Source organism: Gopherus evgoodei, chromosome 12 (assembly GCF_007399415.2).
Source record: "Gopherus evgoodei ecotype Sinaloan lineage chromosome 12, rGopEvg1_v1.p, whole genome shotgun sequence".
NCBI lineage: Eukaryota > Metazoa > Chordata > Testudines > Testudinidae > Gopherus > Gopherus evgoodei.
In genome coordinates, this window is record NC_044333.1 from 8,488,554 (window position 1) to 8,503,354 (window position 14,801).

Here is a 14,801-nt window from a genome sequence, read left to right on the forward strand (position 1 = left end):
TCACAATGCATATGGTTCTTTCCTCCACCCTGCTACAGCAGCAGAATTTGAAACAGGCTTCAAGACTGGATGACCTTCAGGGTCTCTAGCCAGTTTTCTTCCCACATCAGCTGCCTTCTATCCAGGACAGAAGGGGAGGGATGGGCAGCAACATGAAATGCACCTCCATAACACTACCACAGCCCCAGCCCTGCCTGAATGTCAGGAATGATACAGTTATTCAGTTGTTCTGCATGGAAGAGCTTTGCACTGGTTGCTATGTTAGACTAACTGCAACGTAGGAGGGAAAAGTGCTGGCAGATATATGACTGCCAGAGTGACATTTCACTGTACACCACTCATTTCTGTTGAAGAGACAGGAACAGAATTCTGGAAACCATAATATTAAGTCCCTTAGTGGTAGCAGTGTTTATAAAACCCTGACCCAGAGCAACCTATACAGCAGAAACTTGTTAAATGAAGCTGTGTTGCAAGAGAAAAAAGTATTCCTTTCATAACTATCCTACAGCCTTAAAATTCCTCCAGTCCTGCAAAAGATTATCTGCCCGGCAGAGTGAATTCCACTGAACACTGACCAAGCTGCTCTAACATTGCCCTCTCTTCTTGGAATTTTTAAGGACAGAGGACTGTAATTGGCGCATGGAGAAATACATGCATTGAACAGATCGATTTTCCATTACAGTTCAGTTATTTGTGTATTAGATGTTAGGTGAAGATTTTCAAAAATTGCTCCTAAACCCTCATTAGGGCATATCCATTCAGAGGTGACTTCAGCACACTCTTTTAGGTGCCTGAATAAGGATTTAGGAGCCTAACACCTATTTTTAAAAATCTTGATCTTATTTTAGCTACTACTTTGCAACATTTTCCTTCATTCCCAGCCCCAAAACCTTCTCTTCCAGGTAAAAGGGCTAATTAGAGTTCCCTGTGAAAACCTTCTAGGCATTTACCTAGAAGGGAGTGTTGGCGACTGGTAAAAGGCTCCCCCTACTCTCCGGCAGCTGGATATACTACTGTCTCCTCAGTGTTCCTAGCATAGATGAAAGAAACTGTGCTCAGGATCCAAACTGCTCCTCACGATGGTAATGCATTCCTCTACGACTACAGCAGTGGACTTGGCTTCTGAACTATTCCATTACTGGGCAGTTATTTAAACTGAACTTCACTGTGCTCTTGTGAATGGTTCTGGGCTGCTGCATGGAACAATTATTTTATCCCGTATTAAAAATAACTTCACTGTAGTTTTATTAAATAGCTACTGACACCATCCTGAGACAGTTTGTAACAATAATCTGATTTTTAGAGGTGCCGAGCACCCTAAACTTCCATTGAAATCTACAGCAGCTGAAGGTGCTAGTATCTTTAAAATTCAGGTCCTTGGTTTTTGCAGTAGGGGATCTGATAGTTTCTTAGTTACTGAATTTAGAAGTATTCTTATATTCATGGGCTAGGAGAGTAAACTAAGTCTATTCCAGAAAAATGAGGAATGATTTTCCTGTAATCTAAAAACATGGTTTGAAGCTACTGTATGGGGGCTTCAGCACCGTAGTTCTACAGTGTAGATGGGAGCCAAATAATTAATTATGGATTAACAACAAATAGAACAGAATCAGAACTGATACTAAGTGAACAGAGGTATTTCAGCCCCAATTTTAAATAACATGTTTATCAGTGTGTAACTAATTCTGTACACAGTTACCATGACTGCATACAGAAATGGCAAAACAGATGTGTAACTAGCCATCTGTCTGCACAAATACCTGATTTATGCATGTAAACCTGGTAATTCAGTGCAAGGAACTGGGTGCACAGTTTTGCGTGTGCAATTCTGAAAACCAAGTCCCCGTCTTTTATTTTGCTTCCAACATTACTGGTAATCAGAACCTTAGTCTTTAAATATAAAAGGAAATTGCTCATGATTATGAATAGATTTAATATCTTCTCCCGAAATTTTTCAGATCAGTTCCAATGCAGCCTTCTAATTCAGCCCTGATGTTCTGCGGTTCCTCATAAGTGACCAGTTCAAACTGGATATAACTTGACAACTGCCATAATAAATATTTGAATCTCTTTCCCCACCGCCACCTCCCCAATCACAAAGGGTGCCTTTGAAATCTGAAAAACTACAAGAATGTAGAGTCTTGGTTTGAATACTTTGACATTTTAACATGAGTTTGGAAAGTCGCACATAAAAAGGATAAAAAAGTTTCCATTTACTATACAACCATGAATGATCTGGATAATTACATATGGTATCAACATCACCTTTAGATGCAGTAGATAGAGAAGCACATTTTTGAGGAAAAAGTCAGGCTAAGTTTCTTGTCTTTTCTTGGCTGCATTTTAATCTCAGCCAGCTGCTGTCATCCCTGTCCTGATGTACCTCTTTTCACTCACTCAGCGCTTCTCCCATTTTGCTCTCTCATGTCTGTCGTGGCTAAGACACATTGGCAATGATTTGTTATCCCCTTTCAGCATACTCACTTGTCGGGCATAGGCCATCTCCACGCTATCCAAAGAGCTGCGACCTGGAGGACCCAACTCACTGATGAAACTGGGCTGTTGAAAAAGAAACACAGTAGTGATTAAGGAGTCTGTTGTTCAAATATAGCAGCTCTTTAGCACGTATTTTTGGTTCAGCCTCTTTGTGATGCCCCACACCAAACAGGTCAAACCACTCCAATGTGTTTGTTTCTACCATTTACCTATTCACAAGATAGGGAATGTAAAACTGCTTGCAGGCCAGACATGCTCAAGAGCAGAGGCGGCTCTAGCTTTTTTGCTGCCCCAAGCATGGCAGACAGGCTGCCTTCAGCAGCTTGCGTGCGGGGTGTCTGCCGGTCCTGTGGCTTCGGCGTACCCGCTGCCAAATTGCCACCAAAGCCACAGGACCAGAGGATCTCCCGTAGGTAAGCCGTCGAAGGCTGCCTGACTGCCGCCCTCGCAAGGACCGGCAGGGCACCCACTACGGCTTGCCGCCCCAGGCACCAGCACTTGGAGCACTGGTGCCTGGAGCCACCACTGCTCAAGAGGTAAAACATAGCAACCTATTGCTGAATTCTTCACATGTAGAAATCCACACTCAATGTCACTGAACTACTCTATTCTAAGCTTAGTACCATGTAAACTTAATGTTAAATGTATAAAAGGACAGAAGCCTTCCTGGCTCAGCACATAAACCAACCATTCGCTTTTTCCGATTAGGAAGGAACCCCCTCAGAAGGCATTTTATAATTATTTCTCTGCTTATGGTTTATTACAATGCTGCATACCTTCCTGCAAAGCATTTGATATTGGCTTTGGTCAGAGACAAGACATTGAGCTTGAAGGACCATTGGCTCCATTCTATGTGGCAATTCTTACGTTCCTCTTTTGCCCCACTAAAATGTATTGAGACTCACAAAGGAATAAGAACATTATGCTACCTACCAAAGGTGACTCTCCATTGTTGGTAACCTTAGCAGAGAGAGGTCAGTGGGTGATTGGACCTGGAGAATAAACCATTTTCTCATCCAGAAAGGTGACCCAGGCTTGAGACATACTGGCTTGGTACTGGGGGATAGCTCACCACGACTTCTCTGTGTTAATATTCTGTTCTTTGTTTAAAGGTGGAATAAACTAAATCCATTCTACTGTGGTGTGATAAGGCTGCATTGTCAAATGGCCCCCACAAAATTGCAGGCCCGTTTGTTTGTACAGCCATGGCTAAATGTGAATGCTCAGTGCTACTGGAAAGAAGCTATTTCCAACGGGACATACTTGATCAAGACAGAGCAGGTGTTTGGATTTTACCAACCAAAATACAGTTCCCTCCAATTCAAAATATGTTTGTTAACATCTCCTCCTGTGTTTTGGTAGGAGGACCCATTTTTTTAATGCCAGTTATCCTTTGCACAGTATTCCCTTATAATTATTTATAAAGCAAAACACATGTCCACCTATACGGCTTCTAAATTGGAATTACTTATTCTGATAAAGAGCATGTGGGGCTGGATAGTTTTTAAAATAAGCATGTTAATGTTAAAGCCAGTTATGGCTGGCTGGACCCCAGCCATTATCTACTGGGCTTCACTTTATCAATATTGTCAAATGTCTTATTTTCCCTATTTGTAACCTATCCAGAGTGTTAATAGTCTTGTATGTAGATCAGATCACCTCAAGACACTGCTTAATGACATGTTACATCCATGACTGGAAGGGCTCAGCTTGCCATGCCTGCCTGTCTAAGTAAGTCTTTATCTTTAAACAGTCTTTGTTTGAAGTCAGCTCCAGGATGGGTTTTCTTTTCACTTCTTGTTTAGTCCAGTCAAGTTATCTTCAGATGTGTTGAAACTGTTGTGCTTTGGCAGCATTTACTGCGATTAATTGCAATATAATATCCACCTTCCATTAAATAACACTTTTATTCAGCATCTGAAACTAGACAGAGCTTCTCATTTTTGCTGCATTCACAAGGGATCTCTATTTAACTCTCCCCTCACAAATTGGACATTATATTTTGTTACTGCATTTGTTTAAAATCAATATTTCACACCAGAAAAATCATAAGACTTAAAAAGACACAGTATTAAAATCACACTGCCAAGTTTATTACCTGCTACTATTAAAATAGTGTCAAGCAGATACTTGAAAATAATTTTTTAAAACCTTTCCCTCCCAGTTTTGTCCCTTTGTATTTGACAAAATACTGATTTCCCCCTCTGATTTTAACAAGGATTTATGTTAACGTGGCTTTTCTGGTTTACTTCCCAGTGTGTCTGTGCTGGAATCATTTCTTATGTCAGCAGCGACTTGGAAATGAAATTTAGCTGATTGATTGATGGGTTTTGATTTCTCTGGCACCTAGTCAAAACTCTAGGTACCACTTTTCACCTATGGGCACGATATTCCATAATTACCACTTAGGGTTTTCTTGCATCTTCCTCTGAAGCACCTGGTATTGCCACTGTCAGATACAGTACATTGGATTAGAACAATTCTGCCATGGTCCAGTATGGCAGTACCTATGTCCTTTAATGGCCTGGATTCTGCATATCAGAGTATCTCTCTGTGTGTGTTAGTGCCACGGCTTCTGTCAGTGGAGATTTTCAAACTGGACGCCCCTGGGTATAGCTGACAGGGAACGGTTGGCAAGATGTTCTTTACAAGGGCTCCTTGTCTCCCCAACTTTAGTCTAAAATGGCCCAAATCTATTGATCTTCCAGGCACATGGCAATGGCTATTTGCAGGAGCCTTATGGAACGACTGGGGTATATTTTTCTGCTTTGACTCAAAGGCTGGTTAAGCTTATATAACTTTTGTTGAGTTCCGGCTCTGTTACATTGCTGGGTATATCCTCCTGTATGGATTGTGACTGTAAATTGGGAAGAGCTTAAGAGCTTTGGACAGGTGCATTCTTGCACTTAAATCGAAATAAATAAATACAAGATCAGTAGTATAGCAAAGGGAGAGAAGCTGTCTGTTAGCTAACAGGGTCCCAGAACCAGGAATTCCACCCAGAAACTTATCAGAAGCTCAGAACATTGGTGTTTTGCAACCCCCAGCTCAAATAATATTGAGCTAAATTTGGACCATCATTTTTAGAGACATTATGCAGAATGGTAGACATGAATTTACTTGCTGTTTTCACTTCTTGGCAACAGTGCAGTGAAGAATTATATAAAACATGGAGATACTTAGACTATGAAAAACATGCCCATGAGATTATAAATAATTAAAGGCTGGTGAATTTAAGTACTAAGACTAATAATTTCCTCAAACTAAAAACACATGTTTACAAAACACATTATATACCAAATCAACTCACATTTTAAAAATCTTTAATGGTCATTCCTAATGGATCCCGATATTTAAAAGTGTTTCTACGCTTCTTCCAGTGCCAAATCAGCTGATACGTATTCCTCTAAACCCACCTAAATAACGACAAAAGCTTTGTTCTGAAGAACAAAGAAGCTGTTAAAGCAGGTTTCCTGGGAAACAGAGGTGAAGGCAGAAATGGTGCTTTGCAGTCTCTCCCTCTGCTGTGCCAGATAAATTGCAGAACTATTTAAAGAAATGCTAAATTATGGACTCCCTCATTATTCACTGATGAGATCTCAACTGCTAACACAAGCTGGGGGTGGGTGGGTTCGTTGTGACTTAATGTCACTTTTCAGTCAATGCCTGAATGCCACAAATATAAAGATTGAGGCTTTCATCTCTGAATCTGATCTCTTTCTCCTCCACTATCGTTTTGCAGCACTGAACATATATGTGGCTGCTACTCTACAAGGCTGTATGACTGACAGGCTGAAATGCACAAGTTAACATCTGAATTTAAAATGCATTTCAAACTAGCAAGCAACTGTTACAGGGATTTTTTTTAAAACATGTCTAATTTTCTTTCCTCCAGGTTTAACTTCATCATAACCTTTATGGATTTGAAAATATTTTTTATTAACAATCTGCCAGAAATGAGAACTGCTAGAGTGACAGTACATTCTTTAAATATCCATTGTCTCCACCTTTCAGCAACACACAAAAAGAATTCCAGGAGTTTACAAAATTGTTGTTCCCCTTCCTTTTGCATTCCCACATCCTACCTTTCACTTCTTATTAGAAGAGCTTCAGGAGCAGGTTTAGTTCCCTGTTTTGCCACTTTAGATTTGAATTCCAGCGAGGTCTCTGGATTCTTTTTAAATCAGGTTGTTCCATGGAATTTTTGTGGCTGAGTGAATATGATGGAAAAAATGATGACCTACCTTTCGTAACTGCTCTTCGAGATATGTTGCTTAAGTCCATTCCAAACAGATGTGTGCGCACCACATGCTGTCATCAGAAGGTTTATCCCCTAGCAGTACCCATCGGGTCGGCCGTGCTGCTTCCTGGAGTCATACCTTCTCGGTGGTGTATATAGGTCCCTGCCAACCTGCCGCCACCTCAGTTCCTTCTTGCTGGAGTACTCCAACAGAGGGATAGGCGGGCAGGTCTTGGAACGGACATGAACAACACATCTCGAAGAACAACAGTTACAAGAGGTAGGCAACCGTTTTGTATTTTTTTCCTTTGAGTGCTTGCTCATGTTGATTCCAAGTAGGTGACTCCCAAGCAATTCCCAGGAGGAGGGGTCAGAGTTCACAAAGTCGCAGACTGCAGCACCACTCTGCCAAATGCTGCATCGTCTCTAGCCTGCTGAGTAATGGCATAGTGCGATGTAGAGGTGTGGACTGATGACCACCTTGCTGCCCTGCAGATGTCCTGAATGGGTACCTGCACCAGGAACGCTGCCGAGTAAACTTGTGCCCTTGTGGAGTGCGCTGTCAATGCTGGCGCAGGTATCTTTGCTAGGTCGTAGCACACCCTGATACAAGCCATGATCCATGACAAGATCCTTTGGGACGACACTGGGAACCCCCTCATCTGCTCAACAATTGCAACAAAGAGCTGTGTCGACTTTCAAAATGGCTTCATCCTTTCAATGTAAAAAGTTAATGCTCATCTGACATCCAGGGAGTGGAGCATCCATTCCCAGTTACTAGCATGTGGCTTAGGGAAGAAAACTGGAAGAAAAATGTCCTGATTAGCGTGAAATTGTGAAACTGCCGGGGGGGGGGGGGGTGGAAGCTGGATGTGGCCACAACTGTACCTTGTCCTGTTTAAAAAAAAAGTATAAGGGGACTTTGACGTTAAGGCTTTAAGCTCAGATACCCTCCTGGCAGAAGTTATGGCCACTAAAAATATTTTTCCTGGAAAGTGGCAGAGGAGAGAGCAAGTTGCTAGGGGCTCAAAAGGAGGGCTGGCCTATCAGCCTTGACAGCACCAGGCTGACATCCCACTGTGGGGGTGGGGGCGGGATTGGCTGTCTTACATGAGAGTACAGCCTACCTAGTCCTTCGAGGAAGCAGCCAACCATGGGGTTAGCGAATACTGACCGGCCAGCAGAACCGGGATGGCAAGCCAAGATGGTGGACAGGGGCACCTTTACTGATGACACTGTCAGGCCCCGCTGTTTCAGGTGTAGTAAATAGTCCAGGATAATGGGAATCAATGACTGTAAAGACTGAGTGTCTTTTTGCAGAACCCAGACTGAGAATCTCTTCCACTTAGACAGATAAGTGGCTCGAGTGGATGGTTTTCTGCTGCCAAGGAGAACTTCCCTAACGGAGTTTGAGCATGCAAGCTCCAAGGGGTTTAGCCACAGAGATTCCATGCTGTAAGGTGGAGAGACTCTAGATTGGGATGCTGGAGGTGGCCGTGGCCCTGCGTGATCAAGTCCAGGATTAGGGGCTGTGTTATAGGTCTGTCCACTGACAGGTCTAGAAGCACGGTGAACCTGTGCTGACATGGCCATGCTGGCGCTATAAAGACAGCGATGGTCCCTCTCTTCTGACCTTCTGCAGGAGCTTGTGCATGAGCGGGAAAGGCGGGAATGAGCACAGCAGGTGTCCCCTTCCAAGGGAGGAGAAAGGCATCTGCGAGCGAACCAGGGCTGTGATTCAGGAAGGAACAGAACTGCTAACACTCCCTGTTGATCGATGTCGCAAACAACTCTAGATGGAGAAATCCCCACCTCTGGAGGATGTTGATTACGACATCCGGGTGGAGGGACCACTCGTGGTTGTGAAAGGACCTGCTGAGATGATCGGCCAGTTCATTCTGAGAGCCCAGAAGGTGCGATGCCTGCAGATGTATGGAGTGGACAATGTAGAAGTCCCACAGCTTGAGGGCTTCCTGACATAGGGGAAAGGAGTGAGCACCACCCTGTTTGTCTATATAGAACATCGCTTTTGTAACATCTGTCAATTCTGATACCCATCTACCCTGCAGATGGGTTTGAAATATCTGGCAAGCAAGGCCAACCCTCCTGACGCTGATGTGAAGCAAAAGTTCAGCTTGGGACCAGAGACCTCGAGTCCTGATTCTTCCTAAGTACGCCCCTCAACCCATCACTGACACGTCCGTTACTAGAGACAGCGAGGGTTGGGCCCAGAGAAGGGCACTCCCGCACATATTGCTTGCAGGTCAAGCCACCACCTGAGGGACTCTAACTGGAGAAGTGAGTGTGACCAACTTGTCCAGGAGGTCTCGGTTCGGCCTGTACACCGAGGCTAGCCAAGCCTGAAGTGGGGTGGGACCTGCAGCCTGGCATGCTGTACTGCATATGTACAGGCAGCCATATGGCCAAGCAGCTTCAGGCAATTTCGCGCTGTAGTATCGCCCGAGCTTGTCTCTGATGGCATCCATGGTGAGAAAGCGAGTTTCCAGAAGAAATGCCCTGGCTTGACCGGAGCCCAGGAGAGCTCTGATGAACTCTATCCCCTGAGTAGGGATTAGGGTCGACTTTGCTGCATTCAGTATCAGGCCGAGCCTATGGAACATCATCCGAACTAGGCTCGCATGGGCCTCCACTTGGGCCCTGAAGCGGCCTTTGATTAGCGAGTCATTGAGGCACAGGAATACTTGCACCTGCTGTTTCTGCAGGAAGGCTGACACGACTGACACGCACTTGGTGAACACTCCAGGGGCCGCCGAGTGGCCAAAGAGGGGAACCGTAAACTGATAGTGAGTGTTGTTGACCACAAAGTGGAGGAACCATCTGTGGGACAGGACTATAGACATGTGAAAGTAAGCGTCCTTCAAGTGGAGGGTGGCATACCAGTCCCCCGGATCCAGGCAGGCGACAATGGAAGCCAGGGAGACCATGTGGAACTTTATCTTCTTCATGAATCTGTTGGGGTTTTGCAGGTCTAAAACAGGTATGAGTCCTCCCTGGGCCTTCGGGATTTGGAAATACTGGGAATAGAATGCCCTGCCCCTGAACGCTAGCGGGACTTCCTCTATCGCCTTGAGTAGTAGGAGTGATTGCACGTCCTGCATGAGGAGTTGCTTGTGAGAAGGGTCCCTGAAGAGGGACGAGGAAGGAGGGAGGGAACAGAATTGCAGAGAATATCCCAATTCTACCGTGCTCAAGACCCATTGGCCTGAGGTGATTTGTGCTGAAGCATGGTAGAAATGGGATAGACAATTCATGAAAGAAGGGGAAGGATCTGGGATCTGAACTGCTGCATCGCCCCCATGCACACCTTCAAAAGTTTGGCTTGGAGACTGAGGTTTGCTTTGCTGAACCCTGGCCCTGGTTAGAGGAGGACTGAGAGGGTCTCCATCTACTACTTCTGCCCTGCTTCCTGCTATAGTCCCGTCTAGGGGGAGCAGGATAGAAGCCAAGGGCAGGCTGTGGCTTAAATTGCTTCCTCTCGGGAGCTGGCATATAAAGCCCCAGGGACTTCAGAGTGGCCGTGAATCTTTCAGGCTGTGGAGCTTAGAGTCTGTTTGCACCGAGAAAAGCCCTCAGTGGAACAGCAATTCTTGAATTGTCTGCTGGACTTTGTGCGGTAATCCTGACACCTGAAGCCACGAGCTCCTTCTTATGGCTACGGCTGTCGACATAGTCCAGGTTGTTGAGTCTGCTGATTCTACAGAAGCCTGTAAGGAGATCCTAACGACTACCTTGTCTTCCTTGAGGACAGCAGAAAACTCCAAGCGGGAGTCCACTGGCAGTAGCTCCTTGAATTTGGACATGTTCCAAGAGTTAAAACTGTAGCAGCTAACGACTGCCTGCTGGTTGGCAACGTGAAGCTGGAGCCCCCTGGTAGAATACACCTTCCTACCGAAGAAATCCAGCTTCTTCTCCTCCTTGGACTTAGGAGTTGGTCCCAGTTGTCCTTACCTTTCCTTTCGGTTGGCAGCCTCCACCCCGAGTGTGCCCGGCTAGGTACTCATACCCTTTTGAAGGCACAAAATATTTCCTCCCCACCCCTTTGGCCATGGAGGGAAGAGAGGTGGGCATGTGCCACAACACTTTAGCAGTGTTATGTCTTAATGAGGGGCAAAGCCATCCTTGAGAGACCTTCAGGCATGAGAATGTCAACCATGGGGTCAGTCTCCTCCAACACCTCCTCTGCCTGCATACCCAAATTCTGAGCAACTCTTTGTGGGTTCTGTTGTCCATGGCTGGCAGCTGGTGGATATGCCTGCCACTGCTTCATCAGGGGAGGATGAGGGAGATACCCAAGGAGGCATCAGGCCTTTCTGACTTCTGGCTCGCGTTGATCTCCCTGCACTGAAATGACCTGCATGGTGCAGGAAGCAGTGCTGGTTTCCGGGCTCGTGATCGTCTCAGTACTGCCCCCAGTCTCAGTGCCAGCCTGTATGCCAATCTCTTGGCCTCACAGAGGTTCCCGGGATAAAGATGACCATTATGGAGAGACCCATTTCTCTGAAACCACCGGCAAGGATCTGGACCCTGGCCCTGGGGGTTGGCGGTAGGGCCATGGGGTCCAGAAGGGCCATTGAGCCAGTGCCTGCCACTGCGGTGGCCATGGCATCATAAGCAATGGCTGCCTTTCTGTTGGTCTACTTTATTTTGTGCGGGATTGGCAAATGGGAGCGGTGCCGGGCACTAGCACTGGAGGTAATGTTTGGTGCCAGGGAATGGCAGTGCTGAGGGTCCCTGGAGCCCAAGTCCTTTCTCGGTGCCACAGCCTCTCTTACCGAGGCCCGCGCATGCTATACCCAAGTGCTGGGCTTGGGGTCGGACGGAGGGCAGACTCCATGAGCCGCAATTTCAGTCTAAACTCCCTCTCCTTCTTAGTCCTTGGGTAGAGGCCTCTGCAGATTTTGCACCGCTCAGTCTAAAAGGCTTTCCTCAAACACTTTAAGCAGGAGTTGTGCGAGTCTCCCTTTGGTAAAGGCTTCGGACAAGATACACACGGTTTGAACCTCTAAGACCGAGGCATGCCCCAGACTCTGGGAGGGGAAACGTGATGGGGCAGAAAACCCCCAACTAAAACTTATCTAAACTAACTATGGACTACTGGAATTAACTAATACTAAGTTTTCAACTATTTACAAGTACAACAAGAAAAGTCCACTAGGGGATGGCTTGCTGTAGCAAGAGAAGAGCTGCTCCAACGACCGTCACAGGTGGTAAGAAGGAACTGAGGAAGCGGCGGGTCGGCAGGGACCTATATACACCACAATGAAAGTGTGACTCCAGGGGGCTCCACAGCCGACCCGACAGGTACCGCTAGGGGAAAAACCTTCCGATGACCATGCCCACGGTGCATACACACCTACTTGGAATCGACATGAGCAAGCACTCAAAGAAAAACAGCAGCATTACCTCGTGTAACTGAACTGGAAATTGAAGACAGCACTTTTAGGTTCATTTTAAGAAGCGGACACTAAAGTCAACGAGTTAACATGGAAAAGGGCATTTGCCACTCCCTGCCCCAAAATGGAACAACAGAGCACAGTACAAGCTGTCGTTTTATAACCAGCAACCTCACAGAGCTATTTCTACTGTGAAATGGGGAAAGGGGGTCATTTAGGATTCTTCAGGCAGGAGGGCAGAGGTGATCAAATATTTAAAAGGGTGGAGATTATAGAAGAAGACAGACAGACTAGCAATTGATAAGGCAACACATATTATGTTATCTTAAATGCAACAGTAGCAGGAAAAGAAAGACAGGGAGAAAGTGTGTTGGATGAATTGGGGAAATCTATATATGCACATCCACACCCTTATGTTTATGTAGTGTCTTCCGATTTAAATGGTTTGTTCTGCTTTCATGATTCATTTGTTTCTTCCTGCCAAGAATTTAGGTCTTTTAAAAAGATTTTTCTGGGACTGCAATATTTATTTTCAAAAGTATCCATTTCCAAAAATTGCCATTAGACAGCACTCTCATCACGCTTCTCTTTTAAAATTAATTTTGTTCAACAATGCTGCCTTTTCAAAGGATTCTTCCTTCATTTGTACTAAGCTGAGGATTTACTTTCACCTGTGCACCAAACTGCATGCTTATAAAGACGCATTATTCATCAGCCTCACATGCATATGAACATTTGTAAGCAGAAACCTGGGCAGACATTTTGTCAGAGCTCCAAATGGCTTGGCCAGTAGACACAGTATATTACTGTGCAGGAGACCTGGCTGGGAGAACACCCATCAAAATACTCACATTTTTGTGCAGTGCTGCCTGAAAGTATCATGAAGTCCTAGAACTCAGGGAATGTGAAGGCATGCTATACAGGGCAGAAAGAAGATTTAGAGCAGTGGTACCTCTTCGTCACTGCAGGAACAGGCAGCTTGACAGCAAAGCTTTACAACAGGAAGGGAGGATCCAGGATAGACCAGAAAGCAGCAGCTCAGAATTACAGGCCAAAAGAAAAGCCTAAGAGCTAATGTGAACTGGCCTGATTACATGAGCAGTTCTGGAACACGCAACTAGGTTTAGATGGGTAACACAAAACCCAAGATCTCCTCCCATTTCCCATGCAACATGTTTTTTGGGAGAAATAGTTGGCGGGGGGAGGGAGGATTCAGAAGCAAGTCCTGTGCTGGCTTCTTTGAATTGTAAGCTTTGCCTGTTAATTGGTCTTATTTCCATGAGTAATGTATTGGTATTTCAATCTGCCCAAATTGGCTTGCCCAAAGCCTGAGAACTGGCTCACTGGCTGGCTTGCCTCCTGCTGTGTTTGGAGCTGTGCCTTTTCAACTGATTCTGCATCTCCAAAGGATATCAATTAAGTCTCTGCTATATTCTACACGCTGGGTCTGTTTGTGTCACACACCCACAAAACGTATTTGACTGGAACAAGGCTTTAGAAGAACAACCTGCTGTGGGGAGGTTAGATAACCGGCTTTTAACACAGTAGATGCATTTCAAACCTCTCAGACCTTTGACTTCTCAAGGCAAGGACTGGAATATATCAAGGATCTTAAATGCTCTTGAAATGACACACTGATATCACAAGAGCTTTGAAGGGGAGAGTGGAGTATAAAGACTGGATCTGCACTATCATTCGATAAAACTCATTCATAAAAATCACTGGGGGAAATCTCTTTCCACCCATATGTCACTCTGTCTTAAGTGCCTTGGATGAAGTTAGTGTCCATTTTGATATCAAAGACGTTGGAAGACAAGATTTGCCATAATCAGAGCAGTCCGTTGGGCTACTAATTACAGCATCCAGCTTTTGCCAGCAGCCAATAGCGATGCTTCAAAGAAAAGCAAAAGAAAACTTTAAATATCTCTCTCATACACACACACACACACACACAAAATTAAGATGCTGGAAGATACCAAAATAGCTTCTGAGTCTTGCAACGTGGGAGTCTGTAGACAATGGGATGGTCTTGCCTAGTTCTAAATTAGTTTAGCTTGCATTATTTGCCATTCCTAATACAGCAAAGCTGGACAGCCTGCTGGGAAGCCACAGTAAAGCACCAGTAAAATACCTTCCAGGGGGAGGGTGTTTCCATAAAAAGAAATGTATTAACTGGATTAACCTATATTTAAGAGATCAGCAATCAAAGAGGAACATTTCATTAACAACTTTTAATTATTTCCAAATCCCCATACAGACCATAGCCCATTAACACCAGTATTTTTTAAAAAAATAATACCCCACAGTTTGCAGTGCCATCAACTGCTCCAATGAGCAGCAGCTCTACAGAAGAAAGGAGGGAAAAAAAGCAAGGCTAACAAACTGGGACTGTTTTCAGGCTTTTAAGCACAGTAATACGCTGCTTCTCCTCTTCAAGGTTATAGTTTTGCATGGAACAGGGGCTGGTGGGCTAGGATGTAACTGCACACTCCAGGGACACAGTTTGGCCTGGTGCTCCCAGCACAAAAGAAGTAGTGTTACCACAGCTTTGCGCTCAGCTGTGTGCTGTTCTGCTCACAATGTCAAGTTCTTGAAAAAAAGAATATACTAGGTAATTTTTTTTTATTTGCACATATGTATGTATCCAGGTT

General features: G+C 45.0%; 1 protein-coding gene across 7 annotated transcripts in view; it reads right to left on the reverse strand.

The window, feature by feature from the left end:
• NUP93 (nucleoporin 93) overlaps positions 1 to 14,801 on the reverse strand; it is a 131,098-nt gene that overhangs the window by 27,901 nt on the left and 88,396 nt on the right. For all 7 annotated transcript variants that reach the window (XM_030581329.1, XM_030581330.1, XM_030581332.1 and 4 more), the window contains one exon: positions 2,485 to 2,559. In XM_030581329.1, the coding sequence (XP_030437189.1) occupies positions 2,485 to 2,559 (75 nt within the window). The remainder of the gene's footprint in view (positions 1 to 2,484; positions 2,560 to 14,801) is intronic.